Raw genomic sequence first — 23,599 nt, forward strand, 5'->3', positions numbered from 1 at the left:
TGACCTGTAACCTGGGAAGAGAGGCCGATTCCCGCGTGGCTACTCCTGTCGGGGAATTGCAGTGACAAAGATTCCCCTGAGCCTCCTTTTCTCCAGGCCGAGCCCCCCAGCTCCCTCAGTAACTTGTGGGTTGGTGCAGCGAGCGCCTACCAAGATTTTCAAGCATCGTTCTCGTCTTTACTCGGGAATACGAGAGATACTTCAAAAACCAGCGTGCCTGCTGAGAAGCAGGCAGCGGGGTCGCCGTCAGAGCCCCACACGCGGAGCCAAAGCCACACGCCATCCCAGCGCCGGGCCGCCGTGAGGGCAGCGGGCGGGGCGGCGGAGGCGCCGTGGCCCGGAAGGGAAACGCGCGGATCCGGCTCGGGGAGGCCGGGAGGTGCCGGGCACAGAGGTGGGAGCGCTGGGCAAGAGCCGTGGAGGGGCTGTCGGGCCGTCAGGGTTCCGCGGAGAGCGCGGGTGCAGGGGAAGGGGGTGCGCGGGGGCTCGCGAGGGCGGCTGAGGGGAGGTGGGCAGGGATGGAGTCCGGGGAGCGCGGGGCTGGGGGAGGATCGAGGGTCCCCTCACACCCTGCAGGGGAAAGTGCCGTGGGGAAGGGCGGAACGGGCCGGCGGAGCTGCTCCGTGCCCGGGGCCCCGTGCTCTGAGCTGAGAGGAAGCAGACAGAACCCTGTGTGTGACAGAGGCCTCGGGGCACCTGCCATGGTTCCCTTCTCCCTCCCTTCTGCCAGACTGCCCCGGGCGGGTCAGCTCGGCTGTGAGCTCCTGTCCAGCCCAGTGGAGCTGGAGCGGGAGGAGCGGCCACACAAAGGGGAATTTGCTTCTTTCCCAAGCCCTCGTTTGGGCTGTAACTTGTGCGCGGCCACATCAGGTCTTGTCCTGTCTGTGGAGGTGCCAGTGCGAAGATCCAGGGAGTAAATTCCTGCCGCACTGCCCACAGGTGCTCGCCTGTGCCCTGCAATAGTTTCGCGTTAGCAGGAGGTGCGGAGGAGGATGTGCTGATGTTGGGCAGTCCTGATGTGGCAAAGACCCTGCTGAGAGAAGGGGAAGAGGCCACCTGTTTGCCAGGACAGATCCAGTCACTCCCCTGAGCAGGCTCGGCCTGGGCAGCTCCCTGCAGAAGGGAGCCCAGTGTGAGATAATATAAAAAACACATTGTATCTTCGACTTTAGCTCCCCTTCCACCTTTTAGTCTCAACCCTGCAAACTGCCGAGTTTAAAAGTGACAGGGCAGAGGCTGCTTTCTTCTATGAAACTTCCCTTGAAGGGTTGTCCTCTGGGTTTCCGTGTCCAAGAAGGTTCCGTCAGAGTGGCAAAACTGGGGTTCACAGGTTAGGCAGCACTGCTGGCAGGCTTATGCTTTTGCCAGAGAGTTTTGTCAGATTTGCAGCTTTTGGCCCCAGAACTCACTAAACAGTGTTCCAGAAGAATATTTTTTGCTTCATGTACATACAGACACACCAACATGCAGGTAATCAACAGTGGTTTGAGGGGGTGCTCTGTCACATAGAAAAATAATTAATGTGTGCTCAGACATACACAATGTGCTTATCACCTTCACGACTAAGGACTGTTCTTTCCTCTTCTTCCCCAAGGAAACATGAGTTGGTTAGGGAGGAAAAGAGGAAAGCCCAACAGAGGAGGAGGACGAGGGAGAGGAGGCAGTGGAAGACGAGGAGGCAGCAGTGGCCATTCAAACAAGCCTCAGCTTGGTGGAAGTAGGAAATGTTCAAGCAAAATTTGGGACGATGGAGATGATTTTTGTCTCTTTGAGGAACCAAGGCTAGAATCCAGGTATTTTTGTTGGTTTGGGGGGAATTGGCACAGAGGTGCTGGGATACATAGGGGTGGTTTGGGATACTTTGGGCCATTTGAGATACTTTTTGGATGTTGACATACATAGACATTTGGGGCTGGTTTTTGGACATGTTTGAATACAGGAAAGAGTGAATGGGTGATGAAAGTGTTTCAGTATGAAGCAGTTTTTCTGTGTCTGTTTTGGTTAATGTTTTATGGATTTGATACGTAGGAAAGTGTTTTATTTTTTAAAGATTATAACCTCTGATTTTCTTCTTTGGTCATTAAGTAATTTCAGGATGCTTTTGGTCAGAACACATTAATAAACACAGGATATTAATATTTGTGTATTACAAAACAGAAGAATGGAAAATCAGCAGTTTAAAATTATTTTAGTATCCTGTGTGTGTTCTGACTCATCTAGCTTAGAAATATACGGTTGTTTTGTAGTCTAAGAACAGCTTTACCTAGCAAAGTGTTCAGTAAATCATTTTGGATTCGACACAGGATACAATACATATATGCACATGTGTGTGCAGATAAAGACACACAAATCCTGGTCACATAAGAGTGAATCCAGATGAATAGCCCTTAGATTATGGATTTCTCTTATTTTGATTTTCCTGCTTTGAATTACAAGTTTGAGCCCCAACATCGCAATTCAGTCAAGAACATTTGAGCCAGGCAGATAACTCATGGTTGTGTCCTATTTTAATTTCCAGATCAAGTGCCCCTGCCAGAAGAGGAGGGCAAATGAAGCAGAGACCTGAAGCAAGAATACCTCTGCAGACCATACACATGACATCAGAGAACCAGAGAAGAGTGAAAGAACTCCTTCAAGAGCTGCAAGGACAGGAGCTGGCACCTGAGTCGGAGTTAGTTTAAATAGAGGCACTACTTCCAGCTTCTCTACATGAGCATGCTTTAGCAGGCATACCCTTAGAAATGGCAACAGTATTTTTCCCCTTAACTTTTAAGTGTATCTCAAATCCTGTGGTTTTGACTCTGCTTTGTTCTTCTACAGTATTAATTCTGGGGAAGGGGTAGCCAAATCTTCCATTTAAATGAAGGATTTAAAACTGCAGAGGCAGAGTTTTATGTCTACTCAACATTTTAATTTTGTTTCATTTTAACTTGATAACTCTTTTAATCAGTGTAGCTGGAGAAGATGATGATGAGCCTGATTACCTTGATGATGAGCAGTGCTGGTCAACAGAACAGGAAGCTTCTGATGTAATGCCAAGGTTGTCTGCTGAGCCAGCTGAGCACAGAATTGTAGACAGTGAAGTGTCTTCATTTGCTGTGCACAAACTCTCCAGGTGATGCTTTATTGAATAATTTGTATCATGAAGAGGTAGATCCCTGGTCTCAATACTTTGTAAGCCCTCCTTGTGTTCTTCATCCATTTTGCTCAGATGTTAATAATTAGTCAATACTTTTGCTTTGTTTGGGAGCATTTTGTATGTGACAGCTTTTTCTGAGGAGTTTAATTTCTGTAATTAAGTGGGGAAATCTAACCCTGAAACTATTGAGTGCTGCATTCTGAAGTGTGAGGCAGTGCCAAGCGTGCTCTCTTACTGTGAGCCTGATTAAGTAGGTCTGTGGTTATTTTGCTTCATGTGAGCCTCTCTCTCACTCCTTGCCCTGATTTCTCTATTTTGGTGCAGGTATGGTTTTGACTGTGAGCGTTGTAGGGCAGTGCTGAGATCCTGCAATGGTAATATTGGGGCATCATTGGAGTATTTGCTGTTGCAGTGCTTCTCTGAAAGGTACGGAGAGAAGATGCAGATTTCTGAAGCAGCTGCTGAGGCCAGTCAAGAGGAATGTTTAGAGCAGAGGCAAGAAGAAGCTTTTGCCCTTCGATCAATTTATGGAGAAAAATTTATAGAAAGGATTAAAAATCGTGTTTGGACTTTCAACTTGGAATTGGGCTACCTAGCACACAGGTTCAGTAAATCTAAACAAAAAAGTACAAGGGACACAGCAAAACAGACTTCAAAGGAAATATGTAAGTTTTACCTCCAAGGAGGCTGCAGGTTTGGTTCAAAATGCAGATTTAGACATGAATTCCCTCCAAACCATCCACTAAACACATCCAAGAACTCTGCAGATGATGCTCACCTCAGATGTAGTGATGGTCCCATCTATGAACTTGAAGTAAGATTTCCTGAGGAGAACAAGTATCCTCTTCAGGCACCTCTCGTGGCAGTTTACTCCACTGATGAGAATCTGCCTCTTGCTTGTCGTTTGCACATTGCTGAGTTCCTCTTTGGAAAGGCCTTGGCAGCTGCAGAATCTCACGAGCCAGTGGTGTACACCTTGGTGACTTGCTTAGAAGATGAACACGAGGTCAGCGAGCTCCTGAGCAATACTCACCACAAGTTCAGTGTTCCTCCTGTGTCCCTGCTGGCAGCACCTCCTGTAAAGCCACTGACAGAGAATGCACCTGCTTCAAATCAACAAGCTGAAGGTACAGCAAATCTTTATGGTTTCTGGGCTGAGAACAGGTAGAAAGATTTAAAATAAAAAAAAAAGAGACAAGGCAGAGAGAGCCCCTAGTTCCAAATCTAGAGCCATCTGTTCTAAATCTATTCCTGGAGATTGAAGTCATGTGGTGAGCCAGATCCATGATCTGTCTGTGCCTCAGGAAGTTCCTTCTGTAGTCAAGCTGCAGCAGAGAGGTCTTGTGCTGGCCAGAACTGAGTTCAAGAAGCACAGAGTTTGGTTTGGTAGTGAGTGATGTCCATTGCCACACAATCTATGGAAAGCATTGAGAGATGTGAGCTCACTAGAATGGACCAGAGGAAGTGTGCTTGCAAGGGAGTGGGAAAGGTTGTTTGTAAGCTCTGCTATGTCTGTGACTCATCATTTCAGAAAGCTCCTTTTTTAGATTACTTAAAATTACCAACAGCTCCTCAAAATTAACTTACAAAGGTGTATTTAAGTCTGAGCAAATGTGGAAAGTGGTTATAGAATGTTGTTCAAGGCATCATCCCTTTCTATTTGTGCTGGTGCAGGCAGGTTGATTTCACAGGGAGAGAGTTGAGTCTTGTGTCACTTGTGGCAGGGTGAGTATTGAGCTCTTAATTCCAAAACTACTTTTATCTAAGGCAAGCTTTTTGAAGACAGTGTTCAAGAATAACTGCATCAAGTTATAGAGCTCTTAAATAGTGACAAACTCTGGTTTTGCTGCAGTAAGACCAAGTACTCCATTTTTTTAACACCTCTACAGAAAGACAGCTTTGTTCGAGAAACTGAGATTCCAAATAATTTTCTTTAGCTACAAAATATTCCTTATGCTATAAAATACCCTTTTTTGGTAAAAGTAGCCTTAAAACTTTCAAGGGCTGGCTGACAGTTTGAGCAAATCCTGCTTCAGTTGACAGGCAAAGGCACTGAAGTACCTGGTCCAGTTTCAGCTTTGGTTTAAAAGTACTTGGCAGTGACTTAATAATGAATTAAAACTACCCTAACATGTAAGCATTTTGTGCTGCACAGAAGTGGTTGTGTATGGGAGAAGTGAGCTGAGGCACATGGAAAACATGCAGCCACCCAGACCCTGGTGCAGGGGTAGGGACAAGTGGGATGGGGCTGGAGAAACTGTGGGTGATTTGGTGAGGTGAGGGGAGGTTTGCTTGTGGTGCTGAACTAAATGCATGTCAGAAACAGTCCTGCAGACCCAGTCTAACAAAGTTCTTTATTGGGAATGCTGCTGGAACATGTCTCTTTCCTTCACTGCCCATTCCTTAGTAATAACAGTATTTAACTGTACACTCTTTGTCTCAAGCCTCAACAGTGTCAGAGCCTCAGGAAGAAGAGGTGGTAGCAGAAGAGGAGGAGGAAGAGCCTGAACAAGTTGTTGTGGAGAATGAGAGTTATGTGAACTTGAAGAAGAAGCTTTCCAAAAAGTATGATGTGCAGGCAAAGTCTCTGTATAACGAAAATGTTAAAATCTGCGCACAGTTTCAGCAGAAAAAGGTACAATGTGCAGAACATAGTTTTGTTGCTTACTTTAGAGAAATAAATAGTTAAGAGACAAGCTGTTGTTTCAGATGGCTCTATTCCATCCCAGTGGTGTTCTTACTGCTGTGCTGTCTGGTTTTGTCCATTAGTCTTCCAGGCACTTTCAGTCCATGCTGTATGAAAGACAGAAGCTCCCTGCATGGCAAGAGAGGGAAAACATTTTGGGTTTACTTGAGAGTCACCAAGTTCTTGTTGTGAGCGGCATGACAGGGTAAGAGTGTGATTGCACATACAGACTTTACGTATCAAAGTTTACACAAATAACATGAAATACGATCCAAAATTCTGGGAAGGTTGGGATGGTGGCTTATCTGTGACCAGTGTGATCAGTGGCAGCAGTTCTAGGGAACTTCATGTGAAGGATCACACTAATGAAACAAAGCAAATTTCCAGTGGAACGCAGTCAGTTTATGTGGGTGGAAGGTGTTAGATTTGTGGGGTTTTTAATTAACTTCTGATTTCATTGTGCAGATGTGGGAAAACCACTCAGATTCCTCAGTTTATCTTGGATGCTTCTTTGCAAGGCTCTCCAAGCAGAGTTGCAAACATCATCTGCACTCAGCCTCGCAGGATCTCTGCCATTTCTGTGGCTGAACGTGTAGCCAAGGAAAGAACAGAAAGGATTGGACTCACTGTTGGATATCAGATCCGTCTGGAAAGTGTAAAGGTGCATACACTTTGCTTGCCGGTTTTCATTTACTGCTATTAAAATGTGCTTAGCGCTTCTCTTGTGTACAGAATCTCTGCCCTATACCTGCCATGCAGTGAGATAAGCAAGTTTGTATCATCTATATTTGTAAAATATTATGAAACACGTTCTGTATTTTATTTTATCTCAAGTTGCACAGTTCAGTTTGCAGAATGAGAGTGCAGTGCTGTGTCTTGCGGGTTTGCTTTCTGGTGAAGGAGGTGAAGGGGTTTTAGAGTGTGAGTAATCCTGCTGTCCTTTGGAAGGCTGCTGCCTGCTTTTCTGCCTGTTGCCATTCCTATGTGTCTCCCAAGTGGAGACTGAAAGGTGCAACTACAGCCAGGCAGAAACTGCTGGGTTGGAAGTGAATATTTGTCTGTGTTGCAGCTTATTGTTTTTTCCAAGAAGTATGCTAAAAAAGTGACTCGCCAAATCTTCCTAGGGGGAGAGATCTGAGTTTATCAGAAAACAATATCCACAGGAAAAGCAGTTTATATTTTTTGATAGGTAGCAATGCGCCTTGGTAATAAGCAGGTATTGTCAGTGTCAGTCAAGAAATTAAAATCCATCTCCAGCAGGGCTTGCTCGTTCCCTCTCAGTCAAACCTGGCCCTGAGCTGAAACCAAATGCTTTACAGCAGCACATACTCTCTTTGCACTGTGTTAATTTGCCCAGAGTCAACTGAATGCTTTGTCTTACCCTTCAAGTCCTCAGCTACCAGGCTCTTGTACTGCACTACTGGTGTGCTGTTGAGAAGACTGGAAGGAGATCTGACTTTGCAGGGAGTCACTCATGTTATTGTTGATGAAGTTCACGAAAGAACAGAAGAAAGGTAAATAATCTCTTATCCTGTAAGTGAAATGAAGAAACATAGTCAAAAGTGGCTCAGGTGCAAGTAGCTGATCCTGTGGCAGTAATATAGGATGGTGGAAGGAGTCTGGGTTTAGGTTCTTGTCTTTGGGCAGTAGGAAATTGTGCTGCAGCAGCTTGTGAGAAAGCACATCTCTCAGAAATTGCTGTGTCTCCAAGGCGCCCTCACATTGCAGCAGTGTTTCAGAGAAGTTTTGAGTGGCACTTTTTAACCAGAGCTGTCTGTTTCTTACAGTTTCCTTGTTTAAGCTTTTATCAAATACCATAATTTATCACATGCCTTTTTAGGTTTCTTTTTCCCCTGATGCAGACTTCAGCAGAGCAAGGGACAAATGCTCACATTGGCTTCCAGTCTGTAGATTTTGCTAGACAGTCTCATCCTATCCTCCTCTAGCCTCCTGCAGTTTTACCTCACTTGCCTGCTGATCACAGGCAAAAGATAAGGTCTGTCAGTATCTCTGTAAATTACGTGGCAAGTGTCCTTTTCTTTTTGGCATGTTTTCCTTGTCAAACACTGCAGTGCAGTGGGTTTCTAAGAGGCTTTGTCTCTTACCCATTATTCTGCAGATCGGGTGGTATTTTAGCCACTTACAAGGGCTTATGTCTCTCAAGGATTCTTCTTTCTTATTTAAAATCACTTCAGGCCAGTCTTCTGGTCATGCTACAAAAACTATAAATATATAGGGAAAAATACAGTGAGCAGGGAGGGGTGGGTAAGTTTAAGTAACTCTTTCAGTGAAGAACGGGAGCAAAAAGGACTCATCTGTTATTTTGAGTTAATTCTTATCTGATTTTCTTGTGTTGTCATTAATGTAAGGAGTTTAAAAAACTTTTTGTTCAAATGGTGTTTTGAAGTAATCCTGACACTTCACTAAGGGACAACCAGAAAAGAATCAGATTTGCAGATTGCTTTTGACTAGGCCATTCAAACAAGCTCAGGCTTCTGTGATGGTGTTGCTGTGCTGTTGAAAAACACTAGGGAGGTGGACAGAAGGGGGAGAAAAATAATTTGAAAGTTAATGCTGAAGACATTCAAATGTTCTTTTGCCTGTTCTCTTCAGTGACTTCCTGCTGCTGGTTTTGAAGGATATAATGGTTCAGAGGCCAGACCTGCGCATTATACTGATGAGTGCCACCCTGAATGCTGAGCTTTTCTCTCAGTACTTCCACTCCTGTCCAGTCATTAACATACCAGGTGAAAACCATTTATTTTTACTGCCATTCATTGTTTTAGAGATTTGTTTTCACTATTTCTTCTTGCAAAGTGTTTCCCAATTCAAGATGAGGATGCGTACCAGAAATTCAATGCCAAAGACTTAGAGGGAGAGACTGATGAGATTTAGGAGAGAAGGGACTTGGAAATGTTGTCACTTTTGTGCTGTCTGTATACCAGCAGAATTTCCCTTCTCATAAGACAATCATTATATGGTGTGTGCATGACATGGTTCCCTGGATTAGTTTCACCACACCTGAGGATTCTCCTGTATCCTTGTGAGAAAAGTATCAGTGAGAGGATCCATCTGGATGTGTACACGTTTAGCCCAATGTGCCTTTTAAATTGCTGAGTTATGACGTGGAGCAGCAGAGGAACATGGGTGTGTTCCCCTAAGCATGTCTGCCCTTCTCTGCCTGTGTGAGTGCATTGTACATGGTACCATGAAATCCTAGATTGGTTTGGGATGGAAGGGATCTGAGAGGTCCCTTAGACCCCCTGCCATGGGCAGGGATGCCCTATCACTAGGCCAGGTTGCTCAAAGCCCCATCCAACCTGGCCTTGAACACTCTGTGCTTGGAAGACACCTGCTGTTTGTCCTAGTCAGAAATTGTGTTGAAGAGTGCAGTGTAGATAAGAGCTATGAAGCCAGTGTATGTCATTATAACCTGTATAAAATTACAATAGTCTCTGATCTTTTTCCTCTTTTTTCCATGCTGTTGTGGCATGTGTAGATAGATTTATTCTAATGCTTCCTTTCAGGTCGAACGTTTCCTGTGGACCAGTTTTTTCTGGAAGATGTGATTGCAATGACAAGGTGTGAAATTCACACATTCTCAGATGTATTTGGGTGGTGATGTTGAGGTTGCACTTTTGACCTTGAGACTGCAGTAGTTCTGGCATTTATATAAGAAGTAAATCCTCTCAAATCTCCATCATCACCTGCACTCTTGGAGCTCTGCTAAAGTACTTGACCTTCATATTATCTATGATTTATACAAAGTTCCTCTCAGACTTAAAAAAATATTTTAGATACCCTATCTCTGTAGTTAATTATTAGAAGGAGATTGTTAGGCTCCTTTCTACACTACCAATTGTTCTTCTGCTGTCCAGGTATGTTTTAGAGGACAGCAGTCCCTATAGGAAGAAGGTCAAGCACGAACAGAGTGGGAGACACAAAAGAACTGCATTTGAAGAAGTAGAGGAAGACCTGAGGCGTGCTGGCCTTCTGGAAACCACTGACACCGTGGTCAGAGATTCAGACCCAGACCAGCAATTAACTCTGAAGCAGCTCCTTACACGATATAAAGGTGAGCTCCTTCATAAATTTAATAAATTGGCACAGAGACAACATGGGATATTATCACTGTAAGCTGAATGCTTGTCAATAATTCAGAGTTTTGTACTTGTGAAGTTCTAGATGAGAGTAGAGACTTTCTGCCAGTTTAAAGAAAAATAAAAGAGAACCCATTATTCTCTTAAACTACAAGCAAAGGTCTTGGCTGAAACTAGTTCTTAGCATCTGAAAATGGACAATTTTCATCCACTGTTTCTTTCCATCCCTTTTCAGATGCCATGTTAGTTCCACTTTACTCTCTGTATCTGTACTTGCTGAAGCAGCTTTGCTTGAGGCACAGCATGGATCTGCCCTCTTCAGGTCTAAGTCAGGTGCTCTTTAAGCAAAGCTGTAACTGGTCCCATGCATCCACAGATGTTTTTTACGAGACATGGATTTACTGCATCTTTTATTTTTTTTTTTTTCCCAGGGGTTAGCAAGTCAGTGTTGAAAACAATGTCTGTCATGGACTTGGACAAAGTTAATCTAGAATTAATTGAAGCCTTGCTGGAATGGATAGTTGCTGGCAGACATTCATACCCCCCAGGTAATTTCATTGTCCTTGGGTGATAAGCGGAAGAAGATTCTTGGAAGTTTCTTGGACAGCCCAAAGCTAATGATTTGCATGCAGAGTTTCTGTAGCTACTGACTATTTTTGAAAAAAAAAAAAAATCTAGTTGAGTTAACAAGCTTGTGATATACATGGGAGAGGGAAGGTGAGAAAATTGTCTACTTTGAGAAGTCTTTTGTGAAGGACTGTTACAACCTGTGTGTTTTTTTAATACAATAATTGCACATTAATAAAATATTGTGCTGTCCTTTTGGTTGAGTGATTTTTAATTTTTTTTTTATCTACATATATAGGTGCTGTGTTGATATTTTTGCCTGGCCTAGCAGAAATCAAGATGCTTTATGAGCAGCTTCAGACTAATGCTCTTTTTAATAACAGGCACAGCAACAGGTAAGGCAGGAAAGCTCCAAAACTGTCAGTCTTTATCCATAAATAAAGAGTAATTTCCTGCACAAAGCCTGCCTTTATCCAGGGATAAATTAGCTTGATTACATGTGTGAGCTGACTCCAGTCAAGGTAAATCCTTTTCTATCTTGTTTGCCCTCTCCTTTTGTTTTTCACCTCAGCTCAGGAAGGTCAGTTGTTGAAGTTCTCAGAGACCCTGGTGTGGAGTGGTTTCTGTTTTGTGCTCTGCATGATCCAGGCTGCTGACATTTCAGAATGTTTGCTGAATTATGTGTAGTTGAGTGGTTGTGTTTGGCCTTGGATGGTTACAAGGAGAAATAACACTCTGGACAGTATCTAGTGAGGCAAAAGTGTGTGCAGGCAGGTTGTTCCCAAGAAGGAAGAGGCGGGAGATGCGCTGAGCATCATGTCCTGTTGTCCTTGCAGGTGTGTGGTTTATCCACTTCATTCCTCACTGTCCAGTGAAGACCAGCAGTCTGTGTTCCTCAGGCCTCCTGCAGGAGTTACCAAAATCATCATCTCTACCAACATTGCAGAGACATCCGTCACCATCGATGACGTGGTCTATGTGATTGACTCTGGAAAAATGAAAGAGAAAAGGTACTGGCATTCATTCCTCGGGGGTTTTGTAAACTGTTTTAAGCCTTGAGCTTTCCAAAGAGCTGGGAAAAACTGGAAGGAAACTTTGTCTGCAGAAAGCTGCTACGAGGTGGAGAAAGCCAGTGTAAACTCAGATCCAAGTGCAGGGGTGGGAATTGTATCCATACAGAAGTTCGCAGCATCTGCCTGCTCAGCCTCCAGCCTGTTTTCTGTGCACTCCTTACAAGGGCAGGTAAAGGACAAGGGGTAAAATGGCTTCAGATTGAAAGCAGGCAGGTTTAGATTGGATGTTAGGAAGAAATTCTTCACTGTGGGGAGGCACTGGCACAGGTTTTCCAGAGAAGCTGTGGCTGCTCCATCCCTGGAAGGTTCAAGGCCAGGCTGGAGAGGGCTCTGAGCAACCTGGTCTAGTGGAAACTGTCCCTGCATGTGGCAGAGGAAGTTGGAATTGGATGATCTTTAAGTTCCCTATCTCTTGCTCTCCTGTAGATACGACCCAGGCAAAGGAATGGAAAGTCTGGAGGACACCTTTGTGTCCAAGGCCAATGCTCTGCAAAGGAAAGGGCGGGCAGGACGTGTGGCCTCGGGTGTCTGCTTCCATCTTTTCAGCAGCCACCACTACAACCATCAGCTTGTAAAACAGCAGCTGCCAGAAATACAGAGAGTGCCCTTGGAGCAGCTCTGTCTAAGGTGAGCTGTCGTGTTTCTTGAAAAAGCCAGTGTGCAGAATGTCCTTCCTTTGCTGCAGGGAGCACCTGCCACAACCCGCAGCAAGCACCATCGTCATGCAAACACTAAAGGAAGAGGCCTTCCTGTCCCTGCTGCATGCTGTGCACCCCTTTGTACTGAAAGGAAACAAAGCAGCACAAATTACAGTAGTTTTGCAGTAAAAACTTTATTTCAAACCTCAGGGTACTAAATAGATACCTGTTTTTACAGACTCACTACTCCACATTGCTTCCTGACTTCAGCTTTGTGTTACCAACTCTCTTCTAGGGAGGTGCTCTTCAATGCGTGTTTTCTGTTTGCCTTTTTTCATTCTATTTTTACAAAAGCTTGTTTTTTTTAATCCTGTATATGGAACTAAGCTGCTTATTTTCTTTCTTTGTTTTTTCTTTTTAACTCCATTCCCTCCTCTTAAGAATTAAGATCCTGGAGATGTTTTCTGAGCAGAGTCTTCACTCTGTCTTATCACGACTGATTGAGCCCCCCAGGACTGAGTCCTTGCAGGCATCAAAGGTGCGACTGCGGGACCTGGGAGCATTAACTCCAGAGGAGAAGCTCACTCCTCTGGGATACCATTTGGCGTCGCTGCCTGTGGATGTCAGGATTGGCAAGCTCATGCTGTTCGGCACCATCTTCCGCTGCCTGGATCCTGCGCTGACCATAGCAGCCAGCCTGGCCTTTAAGTCACCTTTTGTAAGTATTCTTATCCCGAGGGCCATGGGTTTGTGCAGCAGCAAAATGCTGCTGTGACTTGCAGCACGCTACATTTGATATTTAAATTATTTTTAGCCTAAATTGTTTATGTGTTAATGCAGTGCTTGTTAAAACAGTTCCGTTATAAGCAGAAGTTCATGTGGTAGCAACAAGAGTGGTATTTATATACAGTATAAACAATGAATATTATTTTTGATTTTTAGCTAAGAAGTGCACACATTTTATCTGAACTTGATGTGAAAATTACTGGTAATATAAATTGTGAAATAGTGATAATGATGGAGCTGACATGTCTGAGCTGTGAATGCAGAGGGCGGTTTGGATCTCTGTGCCTTCACTGTCACTTCTGCTTTTTGAATCAGGTGCTTTTTTGAATGCCTCATATTTTATGTTAGCCACAGGGAAAATTTGCATTCTGACTGTGAGCTGCTGTGAAAATACCAAAGAGAATGTGCCATGTAGCTCTAGAATGGCTCATCCAAGTGGTGAGGGAAAGAACACACTAACCCTGTTACTGTCTGTCTAGGTGTCACCATGGGATAAAAGGGAAGAAGCAAACAAAAAGAAGCTGGAGTTTGCAGTAGGAAACAGTGACTACCTGGCTCTTCTCCAGGCCTATAAGGTGAGTTAAAACTCAGTAGCCTCTCTTGGGGTTTTGTGATGTGTTTGAAATTCAAGCAGAAATGTTTTATTAAAGGCTTCCTCCCATCCTTTCACTCAGGGATGGCGTTTAAGTATCAAAGAGGGCTCTCAAGCAAGCTACAACTACTGCAGAGAGAACTTTCTGTCAGGAAGAGTTCTTCAGGTAGGTCAGTGTTTGTGGGCTGGCACAGGGACTGGCAGAATCCCAGTGACAGAAATAAAACACTAGGAGTGACTCTCCCTGCTGGGGGTGCAGCCATCAGAGCACTCTTGTCTGTTGTAGGAGATTGCCAGTCTGAAGAGGCAGTTTGCAGAGCTGCTTTCTGACATTGGCTTTGTGAAGGAAGGATTGAGAGCCAGGGATATTGAGAAGAAGTGGTCCCAAGGAGGTGATGGCGTGTTGGATGCCACAGGAGAGGAGGTAATTCACAGCATTGCATCAATGCTTCAAAATGCTGCTGCAGTTTTTCATGTGGGCTGTCCTCAGGAAGACTAGGGCCAGAGATGTCCTGGGGTTACATGATAATCAGGGTGATCAGGGTTTGGTAGTTGTAGGATTCCTGTGCTTTGGGACAACTTGTGCTTGCTTTCTCGAGGGTGCAAGCTACTTTGTAGCCAGATGGCAGAGAACAATGTGGCTGGGCACCAGGATAGTGGTGGCCAATTTGTTCCATTGATAGTAGGGGGAAACACAGCCCAGGTCCAGCCTGAGGCCACAGGAGCAGTGACTTGTCCTCTGTAAAGCACAGGAGTGCAGCTGTAAAAGTGAACCAATTTCAGGAGTTCAGTCATTCCTGGAGCAGGGTTTTACCTTTTGACACTGAACTGGAGGATCCCTAATGATCCCCTATTGATTTCACAGGCAAATTCGAATGCAGAGAACATCAAGCTGATCTCAGCTATGCTGTGTGCTGCACTGTATCCCAATGTTGTCCAGGTAAAAAAATGCTTTTTCATTGTTTTGGTCTAGCATATCTACACAGCCTGCTTTCATTTGGGCTCAATGGGGCAGCCTTGAGCCTGGCTTAAGTTGCCAAAGTTTGCTGCATGTGGTGTCAGAGCACCAGTTTATTGCCTGAGACTGCTGCTATTCCTACAGGCTGATTACAGTGTCACACAGAAGCCAGCAGCCAATGGGAAGAAGACACTTAAAATTACACCTTTTTAGAAGGCTGAGGTTACAGAGGAAGTAAGGGTTGGACAGCACCTAGAGTTTAATACCTCCCTCCAGTAACTTGACATGTTGCTGCTACAGAATTTCTGGTTTTGAAAAATTGAAAACATGAAGTTAAAAGGTTTTCTGGTGCAGCAGAGTTTTATAACTTTTTTCCTTACCATACAGGTGAAAAAGCCAGAGGGTAAATACCAAAAGACCAGTACAGGAGCAGTCAAAATGCAACCAAAAGCAGAAGAGCTGAAGTTTGTTACTAAAAATGATGGTTATGTTCATATTCATCCTTCATCTGTGAATTATCAGGTCGGGATGCTTCTTTCTGCAAAGCATGCTCTCTTTTTATAAAAGAATCACTTTTGCTTGAGTGTTTAAAATTACACTGAGGATCCCTATTGATGTTTAAAATAAAAAATCTTAATGATTAACAGTCCTGTGCTAGGGCTGTAAATAATGGTGCAATCCTGAGTTATAAGTGTCCTCCTGGGCACAGAGTTAAACAGCAGCCTCTGGAGCCAGCAGCTGCTGGCAGCTCTTTTGGGTCCAGGAGGGTCTGTTAGGGCTGCAGGTGCACTTCAGGCACTTGCTCTCTGCTGCTGCAGAAGAGGCAGAGGCAGGAAGAGCAGTGCCAGTCTGACCAGGCTGTCGCGTCCCTGTCCCAGACCAGGCACTTTGAGAGCCCATACCTGGTGTACCACGAGAAGATCAAGACGAGCCGAGTGTTCATCCGGGACTGCAGCATGGTGTCTGTGTACCCGCTGGTGCTGCTCGGCGGCGGCCAGGTGCACATGCAGCTGCTCAAGGGGGACTTTGTCATCTCCCTGGATGACGGCTGGATTCGCTTTGTGGCTGCCTCTCACCAGGTGAGGAGGAGGAGGGGCTGTCCTGGGAGAGCTGCAGAGCTGGGCTGCAGATGAGCTCACCCGTGCCTGTTTTCCCGTGTGTGTCAGGTGGCTGAGCTGGTGAAGGAGCTGCGCTGCGAGCTGGACCAGCTGCTGCAGGATAAAATCAAGAATCCCAGCATGGATTTGTGCATGTGTCCCCGAGGCTCTCGGATCATCGGGATGATTGTCAAGCTTGTGACCACACAGTGACATCAGAACAGCTTTCTGTATGTAAAGCATCACCCATGGCTGCTGCCTGAGAACAGACCAAGTAACATCAGTGTCCTGACGTATTTATTGGTCCAAAATGTGGCACTCACCTCTGGAAGAACAAGCTGGCAACTGTAATGTTGAGTTTTGGGGCTTTTTTGTTTGCTTGCTTGTTCAAAATAAGGTGGCTTACAGTAGACTCTGGGAAATGGGAAAATAGCAATTCTTCCAGAAGGAATAGAAACCTCTGAGTGTTTTTTATGGGACTGTGCACTGGCAGTAGTGTTTTCTGGTAACATGAACACCTGCTAGCCAGCTGTTTCTTGTAATAGTCATGGCTGGAGGCAGCATGTGACACAGGCAGCTGCTCCCAAATTGGTTTAAACTCACTTCTGTATTTTGACTAAGACTTTACTGAGGTAGTTTTGTCTGACTAGGGGTCCTGTTTGCAGTTCAACCCAAAGCCCTTGTGCAAGTGAGCATCTTTAGATTTGTGTCAAGAGGTTCTGAAATTCAGAGGATGTCCTGTGGTGAGGAGATGTACTGGCTCAGTCAGGGTGGTTTTGGATCAGTGCAGCTTGCTGTAGTGACAAGATAAAACTCCAAGACAGTGTTTGAAAGAGTGAAGGAGAGGCTGTTCCAGCCCTTCCTGCACTGGGAATAAGTAAGAGCTGAGATGGACTGCTGTAGTGCATTAAAACGAACTCTTGGGCAGATGCCATTGCTAATTGCTAACATGTTCTGGTGAGGTAGTCCTCCCACCACCCTGCACAGCTGGAACAAAGCCCCACTCTTGGAAGCCTTCAGCCAAACTCCTGCTCTGAGGACTGGCCTGCTCCAGTGTGGGGTAAAATGCTGTAGCAATAATGAACTATTATTTCCTCCCTTTGCCCTTGCTTTTAATTGCAGTGCTGAGCATTGCTGCAGCCAAGCTGCTCAAATACCAAGTGCCTTAAGTGACAGGACTGGGCTGTTCACCAGAATGACCACTGGCCTCCAGCACCAGTCTCATCTACAACCTTCAGAAGCCTGAGGAATGTGAGTGGAGGGAGGGACATTGTTTGGAAGAGTTTTGGTTTTTAAAAAAATACACATTGTTTGTAGGAGTTTCACACCAACAACCCTCCTGTGAGGAAGATGACAGGAGTATCAAGACCAATATCCCTGTGCAGAGAATGGCCACTGCAGCTCTGCTGGGATGGATTAGCCCCCAGCCAGCTCCACTCCCTCCTCCATCCCACCTCCACGAGCTGGCACCAGGAGGAGGAAGGATGTGATGCAAGAAATTCACATGCTGGGATAGTTTAATAATAAAACAAAAGCCACACACAGCCATAGCGAGAGAAGTGAGGAATTTACTCCCCACTTCCCTTGGGCAGGCAGGTGTTCAGCCACTCCAGGAAAGCAGCACGCTGTCCTTCCTATCATTCCTAAAATTACCTGGTACTCCAAAATTTCCTTGCTATTCTGATAACAGCCATTATCAGCTGCAAAGATAAAGCAAATTGGCAAAAATCCTTCACTGTTTTATTATTTTAGTAATCTATCCATGGTGATACGGAGTTAAGTCTAGTTTCCCAAAGCAACCACGGCTCAGCACAGCAGCAAGGCCCTTCGCTGGGTATGCTTCACTGCCGGGATGGAACCAGGCAGACAGGAGGAACTTGAGCTCTCAATTCCCCATAGATCCTGCTACTTGAACACAACCTGCAAGTTGTCCTTAGGATCAACACAGAACCCCTCAAACTTCCTAAAAAAGGTATACAGACACAGACATACAGCATAACACACAGGAAACACCTGGCACTGGTACCTTTTCCTCTAGCTGGTGCTGCATAGGGATGTGTGCCTGTCACAACCTGTCTGCTGTTTTTCAGCCCAGGGGCACACTGCCTGCTTCCCCATCCCAACCATGAACAGCAGGATTATCACAATTTATTTCTTAGTTAGAAATGCAGTTTATTTCAATGCACCAATAAAAAAAAAAAAAAGCCCAACATATTCAGATCACAGAACACAAACACAACAGAAGAGTTTTGTATTAGTCTGCTAACAAGACTTTTAGAAGATAAGAGATTCATGCCAATTGCTAGTCAATAGAAACTGCTTTCTAGGACTAAGCCCTTACATCACAAAATCCCTTATAATGTAAACAAAATAACTTTTTTACTAAACTTCTTAAATCTGAACCCATTCTTTTAGGACTTTCATTCCTTCAAGGGCTTCCTGATGGTGAGTGACTGAAAGGAAAAAAAAAAGATAAACCATTAAAAACAACTCCTACAGCAAAACCAACAGAAACTGCATGCTACCTCAGGCTTCCTCTGGAGTTCTGCCCCTATTTTCATTTACAGTTCTCAAATAATGAAAGAAGTGTTGTATTTTACACTTCAACTTAAAAACTGCTTTAAGCTTGAAAGCTGAAGACAGAGCTGAGACATCAAGCCTGCTCAGAAACCTCAATTCCATCCCATAATTCTCTCTGGTAACACAGAAAACTTCTTCTTTCATGGAGCACAGCACTGCTTGGCAGCTGTGCAACTCCCGAGCCTGCAGGAGGCACCAGCAGGAATTGAATCCTACACCACTTCATTGGCTTGCTCCACACATTACTCACTTGTTCCTTAGATTCCAAATTCCTCAGGAACATTTCATTAAAGGTTTCCTTAGCAGCTATTCTTATTCCTTTAGCTATATCATGACATTCTAACTGCCAGCAGCAGGAAATGCCTATGAACAATTCATCTCATAGTTCAGATTTAGGCAAGTAAATATCCTGAGCTCTTATCCTTGCCCAAGTTAACTTCTCTAGGAACTGCTCCAGCTTAAGTGCTATAGAACCATAGGACCGACTCCAGTTCTAAAACATTCCTACCTTCTCTTTGGAGAGGGTGATCTCGACTTTGAGCGGCTGTTTAAAAACAAACAAAGAGACCAATCAGCGTGACTGGTACACTTGGGTACTCTCAGCATCCACTTCTGACCATTTAAAACCAGAACAATTTGATGCTGTTAAATGCATTGACACTGCTGGTATCAAGTGTACCCAGGTACTTTAAGCAAGAAGCTGCAGGTGAGAAGGAAAAATGCTGGAAGCCGGAGCCCTTGGGAAAAGAGCAACACACAGCTTCAAAGCTGCTGTAAATCACAGTAACCCTGCAAAGCAGGAGCAGTGAATCGAGCAGAGTTAGAGAGAGGGAGAACTACAGACACTTAAGAACAAAGGTAGGAGAAAACATGCCCCAATTCCTGTCAATAGTATTTTTTATAAGTAACAAGTGTAAAACATCAGTATGTAAAATCCTGGAAGAACTGCCTACTGTCCCACAAAAAAGTCAGCTGTTCAAAAAACCCCATAATGTATGAAAAATGTTTTTCAAGTCAGCTATGAAAAATAAAAAAAACAACCCTGCAACTGAATTATCAGTCCAAACAGAGTTTTTGAATCATGAGGAGAAAAAAACTAAGAACCCCACAAAAAAACCCCACCAATGAAAACAAAAACCAACTGAGTGGTACTTGTATTTGAACGCTCACCTTTTAGCAGGTAAGCCAGATTTAGATCTACCATGAGACTCAGACCTACAACAGGAGAAAAATAAAGCTCAGCAAAGCAGCCAGTGAGCATGCAAACACATGGAGAGTTAGCTACACCAGCAACAGCAAATTCACCCCACGCAGCAGCACCAACCACAGAGAGAAGGCTCTGGTGCTGCAGGCCTTCCCCAGGGCCTTCCAAGGGAATCCTCCAGCTCTGAGTGCAGAGACCCCAACTCATCCGAAGGCACGAGTGCAAGCACAGGAAGCTCCCCAGCAAAGCTTCAGCTGCCAGTTCCACAAAACACCAGACCAGACTCCCACACTTCCTTCCTAACTGCAAGTATCCCTTCTAGAAAGGGAAGAATAGTTTCAAGTGTCATAAAGTATTTTAACAGTATATTAAGAGCCTGGAATCAGCCACAAGTAAGTGTGCATGCTGAAGAGCTGTGCATTCTTCAGATCAAGTTCTCAATGCCAGTTTCATTCAAGCATAATATAGATTTTGCACCAATATCTGGCTACTAATGAGTAAACTATTCCAAATTTATCTCAGGAATTAAAATCTACTTGAACAGTGAAACTTTCCTCCCACATTTATTATGTTACTTTACCAACTCAAATATTTGCTTTTACTTAAAACTGTCTTCCTAGAGTGTCAGAATTCAATCTATCACTAGACATCAGAATGCTCTGTTCAACACACTTGGCCAAAAAAGCAAAATGCTTTAACTCTATTTCTGCTCAGAACTGTTTTTAAAGGGTAATCAAAATTCACCTTTACCTGCTCTATTAACTTATACTGCTGGCACATGTTAAACAAAATGTTATATGTCACTGCTTTGAAACCTTCCTGGTCACTATCCTGAGCCACTGTCTGTCCCATTTCCTCTCTTGTAACAAGTAACTTTTTAATGGATTACAGTTACTGCAGATGGGAATGCTCACAACCACCCATAACTGGTACTGAGCATGAGCATCTCTCACTGCTAGGTAGAAGGCAGCACAGCACACGAAACCATCCTCAATGTACTATATACCTAAGATTTTAAAAAATTCTGTCCATAGACCTTAAATTGTACACCACTACTTTTTGTCCATGAAAAGGCATAAATAATATTAAGTACAAATATTGCTCTGCTGGACAGCCTTATAAGTGCTTCCAAATTCCCCCTGGGGGAAAAAAAAAAAAAAAAAAAAAAGACCACCACAACCAAACAACACACCAAAACCATTACTGGTTTGAACTCAAACAAGTGTCTCACCTGCTTCGAGGCCATACAACAGACCGGGACCTGGAGCGTGACCTGGACCTAGATCTGTAAAAAGAACAATGGAAGCTCTACTACCACATGCTTCATACATGTGAGACAGAAACCAGTTATTGTAAATGTCCCAGAAGACTGAGAACTTTGCTGATCTGTTGGTTTTGCAGAAGTAATTTTTATTATTAGAAGGCTGTAGCACCTTTGTAGCCATCCAGGTAAAATGAATCCCACTGTCTTACTGGACTAAGCAATTACACCCTGTACACAAGCTGAATTTGGAAACCTTAACCATGGAGCAAGACTGCAACTCTGGTACAATGTTAGAAAGAAAAAGTAACATCTCAGACACAGCAGTTCCAAAATTATATGCTTAAATTTTAAACAAAGTATTCAGAGTAGCTCTTACACAGGTAACACCATAAAGGTTCCTACCAACCTGTGGGCTGCAAAACAAACTTATTGATTACATTATAAATGCTAAATATATATATATATATATACACACATAGATAGATACTTGATATTTCAGTGTGTCCTTCAACAATGCTGTGGGTTTAACAACAACCACATACCTTGACCTTCTTAGAGAACCAGAGCGGGACCTGCGGGGTGAGAACGATCTGTATCTGCGAGGAGACATCGACCGGGACCTGCGGTAGGAAGCTGACCTGGATCTACAAAACAAAGCGAAAACCAACCCATCACTTCAAGGTAATTTTCACAACAGCTACAGAAAAAGGAGGAGAGGCCCGCAGAGGAAGGAGTGGGAATGAAAACAGAGAAGGCAGAGCCCTACCTCCTACCACGGCTGCGGCTGCGTGACCGGGAATACCTTCTTCCTCGGGACCTCGAGCGGGATCTGGACCGGGACCTGGGTTTAGGTTAGAAAAAACAGGTATCAGCAGACAGCTGCAGCAACCCACACCTGTGAGGCCCTGCTGAAGTCAAAACTTTTTTCAGACAACTAAAAAGAGAATTTAAAAAAAAAACAAAAAAAGAAAAACCAAAAACCAAACAAAACGAAACAAAAACACACCACTAGCATCTGTCAGTTGGAAAAATGTCTGGGCCTACTTGTCTTGAGCATTTTTACTACCTAGAAAAATGTTAAAAGCTGAATTACATTGCAGAATTACATTAGAATAGAAAACACTGTAATGCGTATTTAAAATAAACCTTGCAAGTTTGCAGGTCGACCCTCTTTGGCCCAAGGTCTAGCAGATCTAGACGATCTAGAAGTATCTATAGGCGAGCGCTGCATCTAGGTAGGTGTTCTCTTCAATCTAACGACGATCAAACTGACAGCCCAATGAGCCAGGGTGAGGCTTGATTGACGCAAGAAGATTTTTCTAGGTGGGAATGTGGTCAATCTGGTGTTCCTCTTTCTAAACCGGAGGGGGGCCCCAATTGAATGCCAAATTTACTGTTTACGGCGGTCACCGTCTCAAATTTTCTGCCCTTAAAGAATAAGGTGAAGCTACGTGTAGATGGCTCGAGGGGATCTGGCCTCTTATGCTGATCACCTCAAGGTCTAGGAGGATCTTAAGTGTCGGATTTGCAAGGCGCCTCAGCATGAAATCTTAAGGCTCGTGACATTCTGAATCAAGGCGACTGACTCAAACGAAGAAACCTGAAAGGTTTTGACCAGGTTGATTATTAAGATATTAACATTTTTTATGTATTAGCAAAAAAAAAAGTTTGTGATATACACCTGTTGACTTACAATAATTAGAGTTAAAACTGGTGTAACATTGTGTTCTTTGCTAACAAGAACTAGACAAAAGCGAGCTGGCGAAGCAACGCAGCCGCCCCGGCCCCGCACGTACCTGCTCCTCCTTCGGCGGCTATAGCGGTGACAGTCATAGGCATAGTGGCCTTTCTCACCACACTCGTAGCATCTGTCGTTGGGGTCGAAGGGGCGCCGGGCAGGGGGCCGGTCGTAGCGGGAGCGGCGCGGCATCCCTGTGGAAACTTCCACTCTGACCCTGGAGCCGCATATTATCCTGTAAAACACGGCAGCTATTAGCCAAAAGAATATTCTCCTCTGATGCGCTCAAGCAACACACATGAGGAATCTATTACTGGTGTGGCGTGTAAAGACCGAGGGCTACGGCCCTCACAAAAGTTCCAGACATGCACGTACTTCCCATCGAGGCCAAGCACAGCATCTTCGGCATCCCGGGGGTCTTCGAACTCCACGAAGGCGAACCCCGGCGGGTTCCTGGCGATCCACACGGTTCTCAGAGGTCCGTAGTAGCTGAAGGCTCTCTCGAGCTCGCCTTTGCCGGCGCCCGTGCCCAGGTTCCCCACGTACACCTTGGTCTCTGCGGGGACGAGCGGCCGCCATGTCAGCGCCGGGCACGCGGCCGCCCCTCCCCCGCTCCCTCCCGCCGCCATCTTGGGAGCCGCGTCCATCTTAGAGCGCTCCCGCCGGGCCGCGCCCGCCCTGCGCAGCCCCCGCGCCCGCGGCGGCCGCCCCCTCCCCGCCATTGCCGCCTCCTCAGCGGCCGCCCGAGGGAGCGACCACCTTCTCTCCCCCCGCCGGAGCGGCACGAGCTCCACTACTCCCGCCACCTTTCTCCTCATCCCCCTGCCCGAAGCAGAAGCCCCCGCGCGGCTCTGAGACTCCCCGGGCTCCCCGCCGTCCCCACCGTATCGCCCGTATCGCGACATCCTCCCGATGACAGAGGAGCCCGGGCAGGCGCGGCCCTTATATAGAGGAGCAGCCGCTGCGCCTGCGCGCCGCGCGCGGGGCGGGCCGGGGCGGGCGCGCGCGGCCTCGCGAGAAGCGGTTCCCGCGCGCGGCCCCGCGGCCTGAGGAGACGTGAGGGGGCGCGGCGGCCCCCGGGCTGCTGAGCGCAGCGTGCCCCGCCAGCCCCCAGCGGCAGCCACCAACAGCGTTTGCAGCGTGTGGCACCCCTCACGCGTGACCCATCATGGCTTCT

The 23,599-nt window shown here is 45.4% G+C and overlaps 3 protein-coding genes across 8 annotated transcripts in view; 1 reads left to right on the forward strand and 2 right to left on the reverse strand.

Annotated features, from left to right (window-relative positions):
- Positions 1-310, reverse strand: part of ARHGEF33 (Rho guanine nucleotide exchange factor 33) — a 33,600-nt gene extending 33,290 nt beyond the window's left edge. For all 4 annotated transcript variants that reach the window (XM_021538590.3, XM_021538589.3, XM_021538585.3 and 1 more), the window contains exon 1: positions 151-310. The gene's annotated coding sequence lies outside the window, so the exon portion shown is untranslated. The remainder of the gene's footprint in view (positions 1-150) is intronic.
- DHX57 (DExH-box helicase 57) lies at positions 297-21,287 on the forward strand. Of its 2 annotated transcripts, XM_077790627.1 has the most exons (25): positions 297-394; positions 1,595-1,793; positions 2,519-2,671; positions 2,951-3,115; positions 3,464-4,266; positions 5,584-5,774; positions 5,909-6,030; positions 6,291-6,486; positions 7,215-7,339; positions 8,439-8,572; positions 9,353-9,407; positions 9,704-9,900; positions 10,357-10,473; positions 10,791-10,887; positions 11,329-11,502; positions 11,992-12,192; positions 12,645-12,921; positions 13,469-13,564; positions 13,664-13,747; positions 13,868-14,005; positions 14,447-14,521; positions 14,927-15,061; positions 15,418-15,618; positions 15,706-15,866; positions 21,241-21,287. In XM_077790627.1, exons 2-24 carry the CDS (start codon positions 1,600-1,602, stop codon positions 15,847-15,849), a joined length of 4,074 nt encoding a protein of 1,357 aa, XP_077646753.1. In that variant the 5' UTR covers positions 297-394; positions 1,595-1,599; the 3' UTR covers positions 15,850-15,866; positions 21,241-21,287. The 2 variants fall into 2 exon arrangements, with proteins under 2 accessions (XP_077646753.1, XP_021394252.2); XM_021538577.3 differs by lacking the exon at positions 21,241-21,287 and having other exon boundaries at positions 15,706-17,367.
- Positions 17,355-23,405, reverse strand: LOC110474841 (serine/arginine-rich splicing factor 7). Of its 2 annotated transcripts, XM_021538592.3 has the most exons (9): positions 23,306-23,405; positions 22,798-22,978; positions 22,481-22,657; positions 21,451-21,525; positions 21,227-21,328; positions 20,652-20,705; positions 19,387-19,431; positions 18,725-18,760; positions 17,355-18,089 (listed from the first exon to the last, which is right to left on the reverse strand). In XM_021538592.3, exons 1-9 carry the CDS (start codon positions 23,325-23,327, stop codon positions 18,065-18,067), a joined length of 717 nt encoding a protein of 238 aa, XP_021394267.1. In that variant the 5' UTR covers positions 23,328-23,405; the 3' UTR covers positions 17,355-18,064. The 2 variants fall into 2 exon arrangements, with proteins under 2 accessions (XP_021394267.1, XP_031360059.1); XM_031504199.2 differs by lacking the exon at positions 19,387-19,431.
- Positions 23,406-23,599: the final 194 nt, after the last annotated feature.

The sequence above is a fragment of the Lonchura striata genome, unplaced genomic scaffold (genome assembly GCF_046129695.1).
Source record: "Lonchura striata isolate bLonStr1 unplaced genomic scaffold, bLonStr1.mat Scaffold_149, whole genome shotgun sequence".
NCBI classification, from domain to species: Eukaryota; Metazoa; Chordata; class Aves; order Passeriformes; family Estrildidae; genus Lonchura; species Lonchura striata.

What these genes read in the sequence shown, in the direction of transcription:
- DHX57 (XM_077790627.1), top strand. Translation starts at nt 1,600, where the DNA reads ATGAGTTGGTTAGGGAGGAAAAGAGGAAAGCCCAACAGAGGAGGAGGA. An exon ending in TTCAAATCAACAAGCTGAAG is followed by an intron (nt 4,267 to 5,583) that starts GTACAGCAAATC and finishes CTTTGTCTCAAG; the next exon opens with CCTCAACAGTGTCAGAGCCT. An exon ending in GGAAAAATGAAAGAGAAAAG is followed by an intron (nt 11,503 to 11,991) that starts GTACTGGCATTC and finishes GCTCTCCTGTAG; the next exon opens with ATACGACCCAGGCAAAGGAA.
- LOC110474841 (XM_021538592.3), bottom strand. Translation starts at nt 23,327, where the DNA reads ATGTCGCGATACGGGCGATACG. An exon ending in GGTTCTCTAAGAAGGTCAAG is followed by an intron (nt 20,706 to 21,226) that starts GTATGTGGTTGT and finishes TTCTTTTTACAG; the next exon opens with ATCTAGGTCCAGGTCACGCT. An exon ending in TCACCCTCTCCAAAGAGAAG is followed by an intron (nt 18,090 to 18,724) that starts GTAGGAATGTTT and finishes TTTTCCTTTCAG; the next exon opens with TCACTCACCATCAGGAAGCC.